This window comes from Heptranchias perlo, chromosome 3 (genome assembly GCF_035084215.1).
Source record: "Heptranchias perlo isolate sHepPer1 chromosome 3, sHepPer1.hap1, whole genome shotgun sequence".
Lineage (NCBI taxonomy): Eukaryota > Metazoa > Chordata > Chondrichthyes > Hexanchiformes > Hexanchidae > Heptranchias > Heptranchias perlo.
The window spans coordinates 42,750,088-42,773,484 of record NC_090327.1 but is presented as its reverse complement, the minus strand read 5'-3'; the positions used below and the strand labels follow the sequence as shown (position 1 = coordinate 42,773,484).

At 47.2% G+C, this 23,397-nt stretch overlaps 1 protein-coding gene across 8 annotated transcripts in view; it reads right to left on the bottom strand.

Moving 5' to 3' along the window:
* The window catches only part of cdh17 (cadherin 17, LI cadherin (liver-intestine)), a 171,270-nt gene that overhangs the window by 86,990 nt on the left and 60,883 nt on the right, over positions 1-23,397 (bottom strand). For all 8 annotated transcript variants that reach the window (XM_067979305.1, XM_067979324.1, XM_067979337.1 and 5 more), the window contains one exon: positions 7,019-7,209. In XM_067979305.1, the coding sequence (XP_067835406.1) occupies positions 7,019-7,209 (191 nt within the window). The remainder of the gene's footprint in view (positions 1-7,018; positions 7,210-23,397) is intronic.

The window sequence follows — 23,397 nt, the reverse complement described above, 5'->3', positions numbered from 1 at the left end:
GGTTGAGTGAGGCTGACTGTGAAAGAGATGCATGAGAGGGTGAGTATGAGATAGAGCCATGAGATTGTATGAGGATTGGGTTGAGTGGTAGTGGCAGGATGAGTACTGGTGAGGTGAGTAAGTGCAGGTAAGATGAGGATGAGCTTTGAGTGGGTGTGAGGAGTGATGTGATAGAGTAGTGTTGGCAATGCAGAAGGAGATGTGAGGGCGGTGATGTGGCAGACGGAGTGTAGGGGAATGAGTAAGTGTACTCACTTTGGCTGACCTACTTAGGTCACTGCAGCGCCCCCTGCACTGTATGCAGGTGGGCAATATGTTGGTGGTGCAGGTGACCTCCTCTGCCACCTCGAGCCAGGCCTTCCTGGTGGCAGAGGCAGGCCGCTTCCTCCCGCCCGCCGGGGGGAAGATCTCTGTCCTCCACCTCCTCCTCACCCCATCCAATAAGAGCTGGAGTGAGGCATCATTAAACCTGGGAGCAGCCTTCCCCCTGGGCTGCTCCATGCTGTAATTTTTCCTATTTCTTGCAGCATCAGTCAGTGGAGGACTGCCCCTTTAAATAGAGCTCCTCCAGCTGACAGACCTTACTGCGCATGCGCAGAACGCCCGCCACGCAGCTTAGCAGCGGGAAACCCGGAAGACCAGGTAAGTGGATCCAATCAGCCTTCGATTGCGTGCGGGGCAGACTGATTTCACCGGGCGCGTTACCCACACGCCCAATCTACCCCCCGCCACGAACCCGCCGCCCTGGTAATATCGGGCCCATAGAATTGAACCTTCCTCTTCATACCCAGCCTCTAAACAGCAACCCCACTTAAACTTTTCCCAAAGGAAAAATTCAGTAGTTTTATTGAGAAGGGGGTTCCTGGAATCGTGGGAGGGAGGTCTGGAAGTAGTGTTTTGGGTGTATGGAAGTAGTGGGAGGGGGTTTTGGGGTCCCACGTGGGAGTTTTCTGGAGAAGATTAAGGGATATGGAATTAGGGAGAGGATAGAAAACTGGATTAAAAATTGGTTACAAGGGAGAAAAGAGAAAATAGGAATTAAGAGCAGTTTTTCAGAGTAGTTGGAAGTGAGTAGTGGTGCCTCACAGGGTTCAGTTCTGAGGCCACTCTGTGCACTGTTCACTGTATAGGTATAGTTATTTCTTTAGAAGACCAAAAAAAGCTGCAAAAGGATATTTATAAAATGGAGGAATTATATAAAAAGAGGCAGAAGGAATTCAGTGTCAGTAAGTGAGGTGATGCATTTTGATGAAAAAAAGAACAGTGGTAATTATACTCTGATTGGAAGCAGGCTTGGTGCTGTGGCAGAGCAGAGGGACTTGGAAATCAGGTTCACAGGACATTAAAGACGGCACCTTAAATTGATACGGTCATAAAAAAGTTAATGGAATTCTAGGGGGGGTAATTTTAATCTAACCTGCCTGGCGGAAAAATAACAGGCTCAGATCGGCCATTTAACACCCTGTTTGATTTTACTTTCCATTGAAGTTAAAATTAATCCCTAGGTTCTATTACAAGAGGTATAGAATATAATGATGATCCTATATAAAACCTTAATAAGACATCAGTTAGATTACTGTGTACGTTATTGGGCTCCATACTATTGGAAGGATATTGAGGCTTTAGAGAGGGTAAAATTTATTAGGATGCTGCCTGGTGTAAGGAAATACAAATAGAAAAAGAGACTTGAAAAATTAGAACTGTTTTCACTATAGCAGATTATAGGATGATAATTATAGAAATGATTAATTCTGAAAAGATGGGACAGGGTTGATAGAAGACTGTTTCCAGCAGTTGAGAGGTCTAGAATGAGGAGTTATAGACGCAAGATTAAATGTAAGAGATTTAGAACAAAGAGCAAGATAAATATAATTACACAGAGAGTTGTGAGGCTGTGGAATTCAGGATTAATGGTTGAGGCAGAAACTGTCAACATTTAAGACTATATTTGCTAGGTGGATGAAGGAAAAGGGAATAAGAGGATATGGGAACAGGGTGGGTAAATGCGATTAAGACTATTTGATCGTGTGGAGAATAAATACCGACATGGACTTGTTGGTCCGAATGGCTTGTTTCTGTGTTGTAGCTTTTATGTATTTCTATGGGTTTCTTCACCAAGAAAACCCTGCACAGTAGATCTGTTTCTTACAGAACCACAGCAACTAAAAACAACGGCACTAAAATTCTGCAGGGCTTCTCCGAGTCCCCCATGGTAACACTGGCAGAACCCCCAGGAAAAGGGTGTAAATTGGTGGAATTATGGTGGGAGACCAGGCAAACCCCTATGGAATTTCAAGACCTATTAATCCAAAGTCACCAAAGCTATATTATTTCAGCATAAGAACATACGGACATGAGTAGGCCATTTAGCCCCTCAAGCCTGTTCCGCCATTTAATGAGATCATGGCTGATCTTTGACCTAACTCCATATACCAGCCATAGCCCCACATCCCTTAATACCTTTGGTTAACAAAAATCTATCAATCTCAGATTTAAAATTAACAATTGAGCTAGCATCAACTGCCGTTTGCGGAAGAGAGTTCCAAACTTCTACCACCCTTTGTGTGTAGAAGTGTTTCCTAACTTCACTCCTGAAAGTCCTGGCTCTAATTTTTAGGCTATGTCCCCTAGTCCTAGACTCCCCAACCAGCGGAAATAGTTTCTCTCTATCTACCCTATCAGTTCCCCTTAATATCTTGAAAACTTCGATCAAATCACCCCTTAATCTTCCAAATTCCAAGGAATACAACCCTACTTTGTGTAATCTCACCTCGTAATTTAACCCTTGGAATCCAGCTATCATTCTAGTAAATCTACGCTGCACTCCCTCCAAGGCCAATATAGCATTCCTAAGATGCGGTGGCCAGAACTGAACACAGTAGTCACTGGATCATCTCTCTATCATAGCCACAAAATGTCACCTGTTAAAATCCATTCAAGTGACCCCATAAAATGGCCAAACAGCAACTTTAATCAATTCAGTATTTATTGTTGTTTAAATATTTGTTCCATATCTATTAAGCATGCAACTCTCCAGAAGTTTTCCATTACATTAGTATGTAAGACAAAGTAAATCTGTTAATGTTTAAAGGGAACGGCTAAAATAAACACATTACTAGAGTAAAATCACCTTGATTACAGTCCGTGACAAATTCTCTCTACTTATCATATCCTTCCAGATGGAACTGTAAACAAATGGCCTTCGATTCACTTTCAGTCACTTAAACAGAGATTTGGAATTCAAGGCAAGTGCTTTTACTGATTTCAAGGCCAATTTTAATATTAGTTGCACCCCATGTGCTCCAGTTCATGAGGCATGATGGACTAGATAAAGGGGGGAGACCCGTGATGCTAGGTTTCAGCCCACGTGCATGTGGGGGTAGAGTTTCCGTTATTTTGCGCTGGTTTTATCAGCACAATCGGGCCGAACCAATGCAAAATAAGAGGGGCAAAGAGAGAGTAGGAGAATAGACTGGTGGGTAACATAGAAGGGAATCTAAAAGTCTTCTATCGGCATGTAAACAGTAAACGAGTATTAAGGAGAGGGGTGGGGCCGATCAGGGACCATAAAAGAGATCTACTCATGGAGACAGAAGGCATGGCCGAGGTACTGAATGAGTACTTTGCATCTATCTTTATCAAGGAAGGTGATGCTGCCAGAGTCTCAGTAAAGGAAAATGTAGTTGAGATACTGGATGGGCTAAAAATTGGTAAAGAGGAGGTACTAGAAAGGCTAGCTGTACTTAAATTAGATAAGTCACCCGGTCCGGGTGGGATGCATCCTAGGATGCTGAGGGAAGTAAGGGTGGAAATTGCGGGGACACTGGCCATAATCTTCCAAACATCCTTAGATACGGGGGTGGTGCCAGAGGACTGGAGAATTGCAAATGTTACAACCTTGTTCAAAAAAATATGTAAGGATAAACCCAGCAACTATAGGCCAGTCAGTTTAACCTCAGTGGTGGGGAAACTTTTAGAAACGATAATCTGGGACAGAATTAGCAGTCACTTGGACAAGTGTGGATTGATTAGGGAAAGCCAGCACAGATTTGTTAAAGGCAAATCGTGTCCAACTAACTTGATAGAGTTTTTTGATGAGGTATCAGAGTGGGTAGATGAGGGCAATACAGTTGATGTAGTGTATATGGACTTACAAAAGATGTTTGATAAAGTGTCGCATAATAGGCTTGTCATCAAGATTGAAGCCCATAGAATAAAAGGGGCAGTAGCAGCATGGATACAAAATTGGCCAAGTAACAGGAAGCAGAGAGTAATGGTGAACAGTTGGTTTTTGGATTGGAGGGAGGTGAATAATGGTGTTCCCCAGGGGTCAGTGCTGGGACCTCTGCTTTTCTTGATGTATATTAATGACTTGGACTTGGGTGTACAGGACACAATTTCCAAATTTGCAGTTGAACAAAACTTGGAAGTGTAGTGAACAGTGAGGAGGATAGTGATAGTCTTCAAGAGGATATAGACAGGCTGGTGGCATGGGCGGACACGTGGCAGATGAAATTTAACATAGAAAAGTGCAAACTGATACATTTCGGTAGGAAGAGCGAGGAAAGGCAATATAAAATAGAGGGCACAATTCTAAAAGGGATACAGGAACTGAGAGATCTGGGGGTATATGTGTACAAATCACTGAAAGTGGCAGGACAGGTTGAGAAAGCGATTAAAAAAGCATATGGGATCCTGGGCTTTATAAATAGAGGCAGAGAGTACAAAAGCAAGAAAGTCACAATGAACCTTTATAAAACACTGGTTCGACCACAACTGGAGTAATGTGTCCAGTTCTGGGCATCGCACTTTAGGAAAGATGTGAAGGCCTTAGAGAGGGTGCAGAAAAGATTTACTAGAATAATTCCAGGGATGAGGGACTTTATTATATGGATAGACTGGAGAAGCTGGGGTTATTCTCCTTGGAACAGAGAAGGCTGAGGGGAGATTTGATAGAGGTATTTAAAATCATGAAGGGTCTAGACAGAGTAGATAGAGAGAAATTGTTCCCATTGGCTGAAGGGTCAAGAACCAGAGGACATAGATTTAAGGTGATTGGCAAAAGAACCAAAGGTGACATGAGGAAAAACTTTTTTACACAGTGACTGGTTAGGATCTGGAATGCACTGCCACGGTGGGTGGTGGAAGCAGATTTAATCGTGACTTTCAAAAGGGAACTGGATAAGTACTTGAAAGGAAAAAATTTGCAGGGCAACAGGGATAGGGCAGGGGAGTGGGACTAGCTGGATTGCTCTTGCATAGAGCCGGCACGGACTCGATGGGCCGGATGGCCTCCTTCTGTGCTATAACCTTTCTATGATTCTAAAAGGTTGCGGAAAAACGATTTGACGTCTAGCGTAATCCGAGTTTCCGTGATCATTTACGCTGGTTCAAAAATCATTTCGCTGAAGCCGGCCCTGCCCACAAAACTGGCCACGCCCCCCCCCCGATCGAAATAACAAGGATGGTGAATTTCCACCGATTCACCCTGTTTGCGGCTGTTCAAGGAGGGTCTTCAAATTAAACTAGTTTCCTTAGGCGCACAGGCATGTTTGAAACATTAAAAAAAATAATTTACTAAGAAACTGACTAGTATACACCAATGAAGGTAGTACATTGTTCAGTATAGTTCTTTAAAAACATTTTCAGTGATTTAAAATCAGGTTTGATAAGGTCCCACATAAGAGACTGTTAGCTAAGATAAAAGCCCATGGAATCGAGGGAAAAGTACGGACTTGGTTAGGAAGTTGGCTGAGCGAAAGGCGACAGTGAGTAGGGATAATGGGTAGGTACTCACATAGGCGGGATGTGACTAGTGGAGTCCCGCAGGGATCTGTCTTGGGGCCTCAATTATTCACAATGTTTATTAATGACTTAGATGAAAGCATAGAAAGTCTCATATCTAAGTTTGCCGATGACACAAAGATTGGTGGCATTGTAAGCAGTGTAGATGAAAACATAAAATTACAAAGCGATATTGGTAGATTAGGTGAATGGGCAAAACTGTGGCAAATGGAATTCAATGTAGGCAAATGTGAGGTCATCCACTTTGGATCAAAAAAGGATAGAACAGGGTACTTTCTAAATGGTAAAAAGTTAAAAACAGTGGATGTCCAAAGGGATTTAGGGGTTCAGGTACATAGATCATTGAAGTGTCATGAACAGGTGCAGAAAATAATCAAGAAGGCTAATGGAATGCTGGCCTTTATATCGAGAGGACTAGAGTACCAGGGGGCAAAAGTTATGCTGCAGCTATACAAAACCCTGGTTAGACCGCACCTGGAGTACGGTGAGCAGTTCTGGGCACCGCACCATCGGAAGGACATATTGGCCTTGGAGGGAGTGCAGCGTAGGTTTACTAGAATGATACCCGGACTTCAAGGGTTAAGTTACGAGGAGAGATTACACAAATTGGGGTTGTGTTCTCTGGAGTTTCGAAGGTTAAGGGGTGATCTGATCGAAGTTTGTAAGATATTAAGGGGAACAGATAGGGTGGATAGAGAGAAACTATTCCCACTGGTTGGGGATTCTAGGAGTAGGGGGCACAGTCTAAAAATTAGAGCCAGACCTTCCAGGAGTGAGATTAGAAAACTTTTCTACACACAAAGGGTTGTAGAAGTTTGGAACTCTCTTTCGCAAACGGCATTTGATGCTAGCTCAATTGCTAATTTTAAATCTGAGATAGATAGCTTTTTGGCAACCAAAGGTATTAAGGGATATGGGCCAAAGGCAGGTATATGGAGTTAGATCACAGATCAGCCATGATCTTATCAAATGGCGGAGCAGGCACGAGGGGCTGAATGGCCTACTCCTGTTCCTATGTTCCTACGTTACTCACAGGTGGAGGACTAGACACTCTTATTAAAAATGCTTATTTTTTGCGATAAACCCATTTTCAGCAGTATTAATAAAGCTGCACCAAAGATAACCTAAATACATCAATGAATTTTTTTTTAAATAAACAATTAAGCTTGATTCAGCTGCCAGATTGCGCTGATTCAGTTCCTGAAGCTCCTACCTGTGTGATTATCTTAGGATGAGGGTCAGTCGAATTCTCACTAATTTCTATTATCCCGGGCGACTTCCACAGATTCTCCTTTACAGTAATGAGCACTATAGTATTCGTGCTCAGGGGCAAGGCAGCCGAATCCTTTGCGATAACTATCAGCTCATAACTGTCTTGCTTTGCCGGATCAAGTAAATTATATCCTGTAAAAAAAGATATTTTTCATAAAAGGTTATTCTTCACGCCATCTTCATGAAGAGATGGTTGGCAACAAACCTTTCTTTCAATGAGTAAGAAGGTCAGTATGCACTTTTCATTACAGTGATATCATGTGCAAGTGGCACAATGATCCATTTCAACTGTTGTGTTTTCGCAAACAAACAAAAATGTTTGGTGAAAACTTTTTCATAAAGACAATGCTCTTTTAAAATCTGATGACAAAGATTTCACCCAGTATCTACATAATGAAACATTCTGTACCCAGCAGATGTCCATTTAATGATGGGTTTAAATGAGCAGTTAGCAAATATACAACTGATTACACACAAACCAATCAAAAGCAGTTTGATTCAGTTGCTAGGTACCAATAAGCAACAGATTGTTCAAGTAATTTCTTCCACTGTTTTTGTCTGTCATTTCCTTCTTCACTTAAGTTAATGTACAACATAGACAAAAAAAATCCACAATTCTGAAAATATATCACAAAGTTCAACCATAAAATCAATTATTTAATGTTAGAAATGCCTGTAACAAGTTCCCCCTACATTGGCCTACTCCTCTGCATAAAGCCTGGGGCTTGAGTTAGCAAATTCACATTGTTGTGGTGCTGATGATTTCCAGTTGTTGTTGACAAATTCTGTGTGTGTCAGTGTGTGTCTGTGAGAGAGAGAGAGAGAGAAAGAGAGAGAGAGAGTGTTTGAAATAGTGTACTATGACAAATAGGCAGAACATTTATAAATAACTGAGCTGCAAGCAGTGGAAAAACATCCTGCTGCTCTGAAACTACAATGCCCAGAATGTACCAGAACAAGTCACATCACATGACAAGCAGGTAGAAAAGGATTGGGAACTTCGAGGGAGAGAGGGGCTAGAAGGGAGCAGGAAACAGGGCAGGGGCAGGGAGTGGGAGACAGGGACGGAGATAGGAAAGAAGAAAAAGAAAGGGAGAGACAAAGAAAGAGAAGGAGAAGAGGAAGGAAAGGGGACTATAGAAAGAGGGAGAGGGGATTGGAGGGATATTGGACAGTGAGAGTGGACTGGTGGGATAGCGGAAAGGGAAAGCAGTGTGGGGAGGGGGAGAGAAACAGGGAAGAAGAAAGGTGGGGGAGGTGGAGGGAAGGAATGAATAAAGGAAGGAATGGGAAGAGGAGAGGGGAAGAAGGCAGATGGAGGAGGGGGAAGTGGAGGGGTATGGGAGGGAAGAGGGAAGATGATGTGGTAGATGGTAGGTTTAGGGATAAAAGGAAGGGAAAGAGGGGAAAAGCAACAGGAGAAACAGGGAAAATAGTGGGAGAGGAAAGGGAGTGGGAGATAGGAAAAAAAGAGAGGGGAGGGGTAGGTGAGGAGTGTTCTAAATTGGATAGCCAGGTGGTGAACAATAGAATACTAGAGCCTAGTCTTCAGTTGCTTCCAAGCCTTTATTCGCAGAGCTCCACATTTCACCCCCACCACAACCTAGATCAGCTCTCTTATAAATGTTTACAAGAGAGTTCTCAATTGATATGCACCACCTGAATACAATTAACACTAATAGATATAAATCAAATGGATACAATTAACAAGTGTAAAGAATCTTACAACACCAGGTTATAGTCCAACAATTTTATTTGAAAATCACAAGCTTTCGGAGATTATCTCCTTCGTCAGGTGAACGTGGGACTGCTTGAACGTTTCACATTTATAGTCAGAGAACAATACCAGGTGATTACAGATAATCTTTCCAACTGCCCGTTGTCAAGGCAATCAAAGTGTTCAGACAGAGAGGTGTTACCTATAGGACCACCGAATATACAAACGGCCAGAACACAAGACAGAGAGAGAGAGGGAGAAACATCCGAAAGGAAGAGAAAGACAGAAAATGACCCGTTGTATTAAAAACAGATAACCTTTATTCGCTGGTGGGGTTACGTGTAGCGTGACATGAACCCAAAATCTCGGTTGAGGCTGTCCTCATGGGTGCGGAACTTGGCTATCAATTTCTGCTCGATGATTTTGCGTTGTTGTGTGGAGAACACTGCGACAACGGATGAACGGACACCGCACAACAATCGCCAGACAGGAGGGTTCCCTCCCAGTCGGGGAACACTTCAGCAGTCAAGGACATTCAGCCACCGATCTTCGGGTAAGCGTTCTCCAAGGCGGCCTTCGAGACACACGACAACGCAAAATCGTCGAGCAGAAATTGATAGCCAAGTTCCGCACCCATGAGGACGGCCTCAACCGGGATCTTGGGTTCATGTCACGCTACACGTAACCCCACCAGCGAATAAAGGTTATCTGTTTTTAATACAATGGGTCATTCTCTGTCTTTCTCTTCCTTTCGGATGTTTCTCTCTCTCTCTCTCTCTCTGTCTTGTGTTCTGGCCGTTTGTATATTCGGTGGTCCTGTAGGTAACACCTCTCTGTCTGAACACTTTGATTGCCTTGACAACGGGCAGTTGGAAAGATTATCTGTAATCACCAGGTATTGTTCTCTGACTATAAATGCGAAACGTTCAAGGAGTCCCACGCTCACCTGACGAAGGAGATAATCTCCGAAAGCTTGTGATTTTCAAATAAAATTGTTGGACTATAACCTGGTGTTGTAAGATTCTTTACATTTGTCAACCCCAGTCCATCACCGGCATCTCCACATCACAATTAACAAGGAGGGGGAAAGGGGGAAAGGGGGAGAGGGAGAGGGAGAGGGGGAGGGGGAGGGGGAGAGGGGGAGGGGGAGGAGGGAGGAGGGGAGATGGGGAGGGGGGTGGGGAAGTGATGAGGAGAGATGAGGAGGAAGGGGAGATGTGGGGAGGAAGGGGAGAGGTGAGGAGGAAGGGGAGATGGGGAATGGTGAGGAGGAAGAGGAGAGAAGACCTTAAGACCATGAGACCATAAGAGATAGGAGCAGGAGTAGGCTATTCGGCCCCTCGAGCCTGCTCTGCCATTTAACGAGATCATGGCTGATCTGATTTTTACCTCAACTCCACTTCCCCGCCCTTTCCCCATATCCTTTGACTCCCTTGCTGATCAAAAATTTGTCTAACTCAGCCTTAAATGTATTCAATGGCTCAGCCTCCACAGCTTTTTGGGGTAAAGAATTCCAAAAGATTCACGACACTCTGGGAGAAGAAATTCCTCCTCATTTCCGTCTTAAATGGGTGACCCCTTATTCTGAGACTATGCCCCCTAGTTTTAGATTCCCCCATGAGGGGTAACATCCTCTCAGTATCTACCCTATCGAGTCCCCTCAGAATCTCATATGTTTCAATAAGATCTCCTCTCATTCTTCTAAACTCCAATGAGTATCGACCCAACCTGTACAATCTTTCCTCATAAGACAACCCTTCCATACACGGAATCAACCGAGTGAACCTTCTCTGAACTGCCTCCAATGCAAGTATGTTCTTCCTTAAATAAGGGCACCAGAACTGTATGCAGTACTCCAGGTGTGGTCTCACCAGCACTCTGTACAGTTGTAGCATGACTTCCCTGCTTTTATACTCCATCCCCCAAGAAATAAAGGCCAATATTCCGTTTGCCTTCCGGATTACCTGCTTCACCTGTATGTTGACTTTTTGTGTTTCATGTACGAGGACATCCAGATCCCTCTGTACCACAGCATTTTGTAGTATTTCTCCATTCAAATCATATTTTGCTTTTTAATTTTTCCTCCCATAGTAGATGACTTCACATTTTCCAACAAATTTTTGCCCATTCGTTTAACCTGTCAATATCCCTTTGCAGACACTTTGTGTCCTCATCGCAACTTGCTTTTCCACCTATTTTTGTATCATCAGCAAATTTGGCCACAAGATACTCTGTTCCTTCATCCAAGTCATTGATATATATTGTAAATAGTTGAGGCCCCAGCACTGAGCCCTGCGGCACCCCACTAGTTACAGATTGCCATTTTGAAAATGACCCTTTTATCCCGACTCTTTGTTTTCTGTTAATTAGCCAATCCTCTATCCATGCCAGTATCTTACCCCCTACACCATGAGCTCTTATCTTGTGCAGTAATCTTTTATGTGGCACCTTATTGAATGCCTTTTGGAAATCCAAATATACTGTATCCATTGGTTCCCCTTTATCCACCCTGCCCGTTACTTCCTCAAAGAACTCTAATAAATTTGTCAGACATGATTTCCCCTTCATAAAACCATGTTGACTCTGCTTGATTGTATTCTGAGTCTCCAAATGTCCTGCTACTACTTCCTTAATAATGGATTCTAGCATTTTCCCAATGACAGATGTTAGGCTAACTGGTCTATAGTTGCCTGCTTTCTGTCTCACTCCCTTCTTGAATAGGGGTGTTACATTTGCGGTTTTCCAAACCGCTGGGACCTTTCCAGAATCTAGTGAATTCTGGAAGATTACAACCAATGCATCCACTATCTCTGTAGCCACTTCCTTTAAGACCCTTGGATGCAAGCCATCAGGTCCAGGGGACTTGTCAGCCTTTAGACCCATTAGTTTACCTAGTACTTTTTCTCTAGTGATAGTTTTTAGTTCCTCCCTCCCTTTTACCCCCTGATTTTCTACTATTATTGGTTTGTTATTAAGTGTCTTCCACTGTGAAGACAGATACAAAATATCTGTTCAATTCCTCTGCCATTTCCTTGTTTTCCATTATTATTTCCCCAGTTTCATCCTCCTAAGGGACCAATGTTTACTTTAGCTACCCTCTTCCTTTTTATATACTTGTAGAAGCTTTTACTGTCAGTTTTTATATTTCTTGCTAGTTTACTCTCATAATTTATTTTCTCCCTCTTTATTATTCTTTTAGTCATCCTTTGCTGGTTTTTAAAGTTTTCCCAATCTCCAGGCTTACCAGTAATCTTTGCCATGTTGTATGCTTTTTCTTTTAACCTGATACCATCCTTGACTTCCTTAGTTAGCCATGGTTGGTTCACCCTTTTTGTGGAGTCTTTCCTCCTCACAGCGATATGTTTTTGTTGTGAGTCATAAAATATCTTTTTAAATGTTTGCCACTGCTTATCTACCATCATATCATCTAATCTGTTTACCCAGTCCACTTTAGCCAATTCCGCCCTCATTCCTTTATAATTGCCCTTATTTAAGTTCAATACAGTAGTTTCAGAACCAAGATCCTCGCTCTCAAACTGGTGTGAAATTCTATCATGTTATGATCACTGCTTCCCAAGGGATCCTTTACTTAGAGATCATTAATTAATCCTGTTTCGTTACCCATTACCAGATCCAAAATGGCCTGTTCCCTGGTTGGTTCCCTGACGTATTGGTCTAAGAAACAGTCCATAATACACTCTATGGACTCCTCCTCAGGGCTATTTTTGCCAATTTGATTTGTCCAATCAATGTGAAAGTTAAAATCGCCCATGATTATTGCATTACCTTTTTTACAAGCCCCCCTTATTTCCTGATTTATATTTTGCCCGACAGTGTAACTACTGTTAGGGGGCCTGTATACTACTCCCACCAGTGACTTCTTTCCCTTGCTGTTTCTTACCTCCACCCAACTTGATTTGATATCTTGATCTTCTGAGCCAAGATCATTTCTCACTATTGTACCAATTTCATCCTTTATTAACAGAGCTACCCCACCACCTTTACCTTTTTTCCTATCCTTCCGAAATGTTAAATAACCCTGAATATTTAGCTCCCAACCTTGATCACCTTGCAACCACATCTCTGTAATGGCCACGAGATCATACCCATTTGTTTCTATTTGTGCCGTCAATTCATCTATCTTATTACAAATGCTGCACGCATTCAGATAAAGAATCTTTAATTTTGTCTTTTTACCATTCTTTCCTACCCCGGCCCCATTTGATAGTGCACTCTTATGTTTGTACACTCTGTACCTTCTTGACACACTCTGTTTATCATAACCCCCATCACTTTCCTGTACTACTTCCTTGTCTTTTCTCTTGAGAAGATGGGGAGATGGGAGATAGGGAGAGATGAGGAGGAAGGAGAGATGTGAGGAGGAAGGGGAGATGGGGAGAGGTGAAAAGGAAGGGGAGATGGGGAGAGGAGAGGAGGAAGGGGAGATGGGGAGAGGAGGAAGGGGAGATGGGGAGAGGAGAGGAGGAAGGGGAGATGGGGAGAGGTGAGGAGGAAGGGGAGATGGGGAGAGATGAGGAGGAAGGGGAGATGGGGAGAGATGAGTAGGAAGGGGAGATGGGGAGAGGTGAGGAGGAAGGGGAGACGGGGAGAGGAGAGGAGGAAGGGGAGATGGGGAGAGGTGAGGAGCAAGGGGAGATGGGGAGAGATGAGGAGGAAGGGGAGATGGGGAGAGGTGAGGAGGAAGGGGAGATGGGGAAAGGTGAGGAGGAAGGGGAGATGGGGAGAGGTGAGGAGGAAGGGGAGATGGGGAGAGGTGAGGAGGAAGGGGAGATGGGGAGAGGTGAGGAGGAAGGGGAGATGGGGAGAGATGAGGAGGAAGGGGAGATGGAGAGAGGTGAGGAGGAAGGAGAGATGGGGAGAGGTGAGGAGGAAGGGGAGATGGGGAGAGGTGAGGGATAGTGAAAGAGGAGGAGGTGAAGGGGAAGAGAGAGGGGTTGAGGAGAGAAGGGAAGGAGGTGAAAGGAGTGGGAGAGAATGTGGAAGAAAATAACGAAAGTGCATGTGGTGGAAAAACATTTTTTTTTTAATTCAGCACAGGAAGTTAACAATTCTGTGCTACAAATAGGAAGAAAGTTTATGGTAGGAAGGAATGAAGAACAAACAGATAAATAAAGTACTCGCACCTTTAGAAAATATTATAAATCGAGGAGGATGTTAATGCATGTAAACAACTGGGCAGAAGAGGTTTCGGGTCAGACTGATCAAAGCTACTGTATCGCAGTATTCAGTAGGAGTATTATTTGTTTTACCTGAGTCAGTGATATATTTCTTCAGTAAATTTGCAGTTTCCCAGTGATGGGTAAACTGCTGTCATATTTACACTCTGACAGGGCCACAGGAAACATTCTGGGGTAGATATTTTGGGGCGTGGAGCAAAAAGGAGAGTAACGCATCGATCGCCCGTTATACTCCCCGCCCGATATTCAGTATCGAATCGACCGCCCGTTATACTCCCCGCCCAATATTCAGTATCGAATCGACCGCCCGTTATACTTCCCGCCCGAAATTCAGCATCGAATCGACCGCCCGTTACACTCCCTGCCCGATATTCAGTATCGACTCAACCGTCCGTTATACTCCCCGCCCGATATTCAGTATCGAGTCGACCGTCCGTTATACTCCCCGCCCGATATTCAGTATCGACTCGACCGCACGTTATACTCCCCGCCCGAAATTCAGTATCGACTCGACCGTCCGTGATACTCCCCACCCGATATTCAGTATCACATCGATCGCCCGTTACACTCCCCGCCCGATATTCAGTATCGACTCGACCGTCCGTTATACGCCCCGCCCGATATTCAGTATCGACTCGACCGTCCGTTATACTCCCCGCCCGATATTCAGTATCGAATCGACCGTCCGTTATACTCCCAGCCCGATATACAGTATCGAATCGACCGCCCGTAATACTCCCCGCCCGATATTCAGTATCGCATCGACCGTCCGTTATACTCCCAGCCCCATATTCAGTATCGCATCGAATGTCCGTTATACTCCCCGCCCGATATTCAGTATCGAATCGACCGTCCGTTATACTCCCAGCCCGATATTCAGTATCACATCGACCGCCCGTTATACTCCCCGCCCGATATTCAGTATCGAATCGACCGTCCGTTATACTCCCAGCCCGATATTCAGTATCACATCGATCGCCCGTTATACTCCCCGCCCGATATTCAGTATCGCATCGACTGTCCGTTATACTCCCCGCCCGATATTCAGTATCAAATCGACCATCCGTTATACTCCCCGCCCGATATTCAGTATCGAATCGACCGTCCGTGATACTCCACGCCCGATATTCAGTATCGACTCGACCGCACGTTATACTCTCCGCCCGAAATTCAGTATCGACTCGACCGTCCGTTATACTCCCCACCCGATATTCAGTATCACATCGATCGCCCGTTACACTCCCCGCCCGATATTCAGTATCGACTCGACCGTCCGTTATACTCCCCGCCCGATATTCAGAATCGAATCGACCATCCGTTATACTCCCCGCCCGATATTCAGTATCGAATCGACCGTCCGTTATACTCCCCGCCCGATATTCAGTATCGACTCGACCGTCCGTTATACTCCCCACCCGATATTCAGTATCGAATCGACCGCACGTTATACTCCCCGCCCGATATTCAGTATCGCATCGGCCGCCCGTTATACTCCCCGCCCGATATTCAGTATCGACTCGACCGTCCGTTATACTCCCCGCCCGATATTCAGTATCGAATCGACCGCCCGTTATACTCCGCGCCCGATATTCAGTATCGAATCGACCGTCCGTTATACTCCCCGCCCGATATTCAGTATCGACTCGACCGCCCGTTATACTCCCCGCCCGATATTGGGTGTCGACTCGACCGCCCGTTATACTCCCTGCCCGATATTCAGTATCGCATCGACCGCCCGTTATACTCCCGGCCCGATAATCAGTATCGAATCGATCGTCCGTCATACTCCCCGCCCGATATTCAGTATCGTATCGACCACCCGTAAGACTCCCCGCCCGATATTCAGTATCGATCGACCGTCCGTGATACTCCCCGCCCGATATTCAGTATCGAATCGACCGTCCGTTATACTCCCCACCCGATATTCAGTATCGAATCGACCGCCCGTTAAACTCACCGCCCGATATTCAGTATCGAATCGACCGCCCGTTAAACTCCCCGCCCGATATTCAGTATCGACTCGACCGAACGTTATACTCCCCGCCCGAAATTCAGTATCGACTCGACCGTCCGTGATACTCCCCACCCGATATTCAGTATCACATCGATCGCCCGTTACACTCCCCGCCCGATATTCAGTATCGACTCGACCGTCCGTTATACTCCCCGCCCGATATTCAGTATCGACTCGACCGTCCGTTATACTCCCCGCCCGATATTCAGTATCGAATCGACCGTCCGTTATACTCCCAGCCCGATATTCAGTATCGAATCGACCGCCCGTAATACTCCCCGCCCGATATTCAGTATCGCATCGACCGTCCGTTATACTCCCAGCCCCATATTCAGTATCGCATCGAATGTCCGTTATACTCCCCGCCCGATATTCAGTATCACATCGACCGCCCGTTATACTCCCAGCCCCATATTCAGTATCGCATCGACCGTCCGTTATACTCCCAGCCCCATATTCAGTATCGCATCGAATGTCCGTTATACTCCCCGCCCGATATTCAGTATCACATCGACCGTCCGTTATACTCCCAGCCCCATATTCAGTATCGCATCGACCGTCCGTTATACTCCCAGCCCCATATTCAGTATCGAATCGACCGTCCGTTATACTCCCAGCCCGATATTCAGTATCACATCGACCGCCCGTTATACTCCCCGCCCGATATTCAGTATCGAATCGACCGTCCGTTATACTCCCAGCCCGATATTCAGTATCGCATCGATCGCCCGTTATACTCCCCGCCCGATATTCAGTATCGCATCGACTGTCCGTTATACTCCCCGCCCGATATTCAGTATCAAATCGACCGTCCGTTATACTCCCCGCCCGATATTCAGTATCGAATCGACAGTCCGTTATACTCCACGCCCGATATTCAGGATCGAATCGACCGTCCGGTATACTCCCCGCCCGATAATCAGTATCGACTCGACCGCACGTTATACTCCCCGCCCGAAATTCAGTATCGACTCGACCGTCCGTTATACTCCCCACCCGATATTCAGTATCACATCGATCGCCCGTTACACTCCCCGCCCGATATTCAGTATCGACTCGACCGTCCGTTATACTCCCCGCCCGATATTCAGAATCGAATCGACCATCCGTTATACTCCCCGCCCGATATTCAGTATCGAATCGACCGTCCGTTATACTCCCCGCCCGATATTCAGTATCGACTCGACCGAACGTTATACTCCCCGCCCGAAATTCAGTATCGACTCGACCGTCCGTGATACTCCCCACCCGATATTCAGTATCACATCGATCGCCCGTTACACTCCCCGCCCGATATTCAGTATCGACTCGACCGTCCGTTATACTCCCCGCCCGATATTCAGTATCGACTCGACCGTCCGTTATACTCCCCGCCCGATATTCAGTATCGAATCTACCGTCCGTTATACTCCCAGCCCGATATTCAGTATCGAATCGACCGCCCGTAATACTCCCCGCCCGATATTCAGTATCGCATCGACCGTCCGTTATACTCCCAGCCCCATATTCAGTATTGCATCGAATGTCCGTTATACTCCCCGCCCGATATTCAGTATCACATCGACCGCCCGTTATACTCCCAGCCCCATATTCAGTATCGCATCGACCGTCCGTTATACTCCCAGCCCCATATTCAGTATCGCATCGAATGTCCGTTATACTCCCCGCCCGATATTCAGTATCACATCGACCGTCCGTTATACTCCCAGCCCCATATTCAGTATCGCATCGACCGTCCGTTATACTCCCAGCCCCATATTCAGTATCGAATCGACCGTCCGTTATACTCCCAGCCCGATATTCAGTATCACATCGACCGCCCGTTATACTCCCCGCCCGATATTCAGTATCGAATCGACCGTCCGTTATACTCCCAGCCCGATATTCAGTATCGCATCGATCGCCCGTTATACTCCCCGCCCGATATTCAGTATCGCATCGACTGTCCGTTATACTCCCCGCCCGATATTCAGTATCAAATCGACCGTCCGTTATACTCCCCGCCCGATATTCAGTATCGAATCGACAGTCCGTTATACTCCACGCCCGATATTCAGGATCGAATCGACCGTCCGGTATACTCCCCGCCCGATAATCAGTATCGACTCGACCGCACGTTATACTCCCCGCCCGAAATTCAGTATCGACTCGACCGTCCGTTATACTCCCCACCCGATATTCAGTATCACATCGATCGCCCGTTACACTCCCCGCCCGATATTCAGTATCGACTCGACCGTCCGTTATACTCCCCGCCCGATATTCAGAATCGAATCGACCATCCGTTATACTCCCCGCCCGATATTCAGTATCGAATCGACCGTCCGTTATACTCCCCGCCCGATATTCAGTATCGACTCGACCGTCCGTTATACTCCCCGCCCGATATTCAGTATCGAATCGACCGCACGTTATACTCCCCGCCCGATATTCAGTATCGCATCGGCCGCCCGTTATACTCCCCGCCCGATATTCAGTATCGACTCGACCGTCCGTTATACTCCCCGCCCGATATTCAGTATCGAATCGACCGCCCGTTATACTCCCCGCCCGATATTCAGTATCGAATCGACCGTCCGTTATACTCCCCGCCCGATATTCAGTATCGACTCGACCGCCCGTTATACTCCCCGCCCGATATTGGGTGTCGACTCGACCGCCCGTGATACTCCCTGCCCGATATTCAGTATCGCATCGACCGCCCGTTATACTCCCGGCCCGATAATCAGTATCGAATCGATCGTCCGTCATACTCCCCGCCCGATATTCAGTATCGTATCGACCACCCGTAAGACTCCCCGCCCGATATTCAGTATCGATCGACCGTCCGTGATACTCCCCGCCCGATATTCAGTATCGAATCGACCGTCCGTTATACTCCCCGCCCGATATTCAGTATCGAATCGACCGCCCGTTAAACTCACCGCCCGATATTCAGTATCGAATCGACCGCCCGTTAAACTCCCCGCCCGATATTCAGTATCGAATCGACGGCCCGTTATACTCGCCGCCCGATATTCAGGATCGAATCGAACGCCCGTTATACTCCCCGCCCGATGTTCAGTATCGAATCGACCGTCCGTTATACTCCCCGCCCGATATTCAGTATCGACTCGACCGCCCGTTACACTCCCCGCCCGATATTCAGTATCGAATCGACAGCCCGTTATACTCCCCGCCCGATATTCAGTATCGACTCGACTGCCCGTTATACTCCCCGCCCGATATTCAGTATCGAATCGACCGCCTGGTAAACTCCCCGCCCGATATTCAGTATCGAATCGACCGTCCGTTATACTCCCCGCCCGATATTCAGTATCGAATCGACCGTCCGTTATATTCCCCGCCCGATATTCAGGATCGAATCGACCGCCTGGTATACTCCCCGCCCGATATTCAGTATCGAATCGAACATCCGTTATACGCCCGGCCCGATATTCAGTATCGAATCGACCGCCCGTTATACTCCTCGCCCGATATTCAGTATCGACTCGACCGCCTGTTATATACCCCGCCCGATATTCAGTATCGAATCGACCGTCCGTTATACTCCCCGCCCGATATTCAGTATCGAATCGACCGCATGTTATAGTCCCCGCCCGATATTCAGTATCGTATCGACCGCCCGTTATACTCCCCGCCCGACATTCAGTATCGAATCGACCGTCCGTTATACTCCCCGCCCGATATTCAGCATCGAATCGACCGTCCGTTATACTCCCCGCCCGATATTCAGTATCGAATCGACCGTCCGTTATACTCCCCGCCCGATATTCAGTATCGAATCGACCGCCCGTTATACTCCTCGCCCGATATTCAGTATCGCATCGACCGTCCGTTATCCTCCCCGCCCGATATTCAGTTTCGAATCGACCGTCTCTTCTACTCCCAGTCCGATATTCAGTATCGAATCGACCGCATGTTATACTCCCCGCCCGATATTCATTATCGAATCGACCGCCCGTTATACTCCCCGCCCGATATTCAGTATCGAATCGACCGTCCGTTTTACTCCCCGCCCGATATTCAGTATCGAATCGACCGCCCGTTATCCTCCGCGCCCGATATTCAGTATCGAATCGACCGTCCGTGAGACTCCCCGCCCGATATTCAGTATCGAATCGACCGCACGTTATACTCCCCGCCCGATATTCAGTATCGAATCGACCGTCCGTGAAACTCCCCGCATGATATTCAGTATCGACTCGACCGTCCGTTATACTCCCCGCCCGATATTCCGTATCGAATCGACCGTCCCTTCTACTCCCCGTCCGATATTCAGTTTCGAATCGACCGTCTCTTCTACTCCCCGTCCGATATTCAGTATCGAATCGACCGCATGTTATACTCCCCGCCCGATATTCAGTATCGAATCGACCGCATGTTATACTCCCCGCCCGATATTCAGTATCGAATCGACCGCATGTTATACTCCCCGCCCGATATTCAGTATTGAATCGACCGCCCGTGAAACTCCCCGCTCGATATTCAGTATCGAATCGACCGTCCGTTATACTCCCCACCCGATATTCAGTATCGAATCGACCGCCCGTGAAACTCCCCGCCCGATATTCAGTATCGACTCGACCGCCCGTTATACTCCCCGCCCGATATTCAGTATCGAATCGACCGCACGTTATACTCCCCGCCCGATATTCAGTATCGAATCGACCGCCCGTTATACTCCCCGCCCGATATTCAGTATCGACTCGACCGTCCGTTATACTCCCCGCCCGATATTCAGTATCGAATCGACCGTCCGTTATACTCCCCGCCCGATATTCAGTATCGAATCGACCGTCCGTTATACTCCCCGCCCGATATTCAGTATCGAATCGACCGCACGTTATACTCCCCGCCCGATATTCAGTTTCGAATCGACCGTCCGTTATACTCCCCGCCCGATATTCAGTATCGCATCGACCGTCCATTATACTCCCCGCCCGATATTCAGTATCGAATCGACCGTCCGTTGTACTCCCCGCCCGATATTCAGTGTTGAATCGACCGCCCGTTATACTCCCCGCCCGATATTCAGTATTGAATCGACCGCCCGTGAAACTTACCGCCCGATATTCAGCATCGAATCGATCGCCCGTTATACTCCCCGCCCGATATTCAGTATTGAATCGACCGCCCGTGAAACTTACCGCCCGATATTCAGCATCGAATCGACCGTCCGTTATACTCCCGACCCGACATTCAGCATCGAATCGACCGCATGTTATAGTCACCGCCCGAGATTTAGTCTCAAATCGACCGCCCGTGAAACTCCCCGCTCGATATTCAGTATCGAATCGACCGTCCGTTATACTCCCCGCCCGATATTCAGTATCGAATCGACCGCCCGTTATACTCCCCGTCGAGATTCAGTATCGAATCGACCGCCCGTTATACTCCCCGCCCGATATTCAGTATCGAATCGACCGTCAGTTGTACTCCCCGCCCGATATTCAGTATCGAATCGACCACATGTTATACTCCCCGCCCGATATTCAGTATCGAATCGACCGCCCGTGAAACTCCCCGCTCGATATTCAGGATCGAATCGACCGTCCGTTATACTCCCCGCCCGATATTCAGTATCGCATCGACCGTCCGTTATACTCCCCGCCTGATATTCAGTATCGAATCGACCGCCCGTTATACTCCCCGCCCGATATTCAGTATCGCATCGACCGTCCGTTATCCTCCCCGCCCGATATTCAGTTTCGAATCGACCGTCTCTTCTACTCCCAGTCCGATATTCAGTATCGAATCGACCGCATGTTATACTCCCCGCCCGATATTCATTATCGAATCGACCGCCCGTTATACTCCCCGCCCGATATTCAGTATCGAATCGACCGTCCGTTTTACTCCCCGCCCGATATTCAGTATCGAATCGACCGCCCGTTATCCTCCGCGCCCGATATTCAGTATCGAATCGACCGTCCGTGAGACTCCCCGCCCGATATTCAGTATCGAATCGACCACACGTTATACTCCCCGCCCGATATTCAGTATCGAATCGACCGTCCGTGAAACTCCCCGCATGATATTCAGTATCGACTCGACCGTCCGTTATACTCCCCGCCCGATATTCCGTATCGAATCGACCGTCCCTTCTACTCCCCGTCCGATATTCAGTTTCGAATCGACCGTCTCTTCTACTCCCCGTCCGATATTCAGTATCGAATCGACCGCATGTTATACTCCCCGCCCGATATTCAGTATCGAATCGACCGCATGTTATACTCCCCGCCCGATATTCAGTATCGAATCAACCGCATGTTATACTCCCCGCCCGATATTCAGTATCGCATCGACCGTCCATTATACTCCCCGCCCGATATTCAGTATCGAATCGACCGTCCGTTGTACTCCCCGCCCGATATTCAGTGTTGAATCGACCGCCCGTTATACTCCCCGCCCGATATTCAGTATCGCATCGACCGTCCATTATACTCCCCGCCCGATATTCAGTATCGAATCGACCGTCCGTTGTACTCCCCGCCCGATATTCAGTGTTGAATCGACCGCCCGTTATACTCCCCGCCCGATATTCAGTATTGAATCGACCGCCCGTGAAACTTACCGCCCGATATTCAGCATCGAATCGATCGCCCGTTATACTCCCCGCCCGATATTCAGTATTGAATCGACCGCCCGTGAAACTTACCGCCCGATATTCAGCATCGAATCGACCGTCCGTTATACTCCCGACCCGACATTCAGTATCGAATCGACCGCATGTTATAGTCACCGCCCGAGATTTAGTCTCAAATCGACCGCCCGTGAAACTCCCCGCTCGATATTCAGTATCGAATCGACCGTCCGTTATACTCCCCGCCCGATATTCAGTATCGAATTGACCGCCCGTTATACTCCCCGTCGAGATTCAGTATCGAATCGACCGCCCGTTATACTCCCCGCCCGATATTCAATATCGAATCGACCGCCCGTTATACTCCCCGCCCGATATTCAGTATCGAATCGACCGTCCGTTTTACTCCCCGCCCGATATTCAGCATCGAATTGACCGCATGTTATACTCCCCGCCCCATATTCAGTATCGAATCGACCGTCCGTTATACTCCCCGCCCGATATTCAGTATCGAATCGACCGCCCGTTGTTCTCCCCGCCCGATATTCATATCGAATCGACCGCCCGTTGTAATCCCTGCCCGATATTCAGTATCGAATCGACCGCATGTTAAAGTCCCCGCCCGATATTCAGTATCGAAACGACCGTCCGTTATACTCCCGGCCCGTTATTCAGTATCGAATCGACCGCATGTTATAGTCCCCGCCCGATATTCAATATCGAATCGACCGCACGTGAAACTCCCCGCTCGATATTCAGTATCGAATCGACCGTCCGTTATACTCCCCGCCCAATATTCAGTATC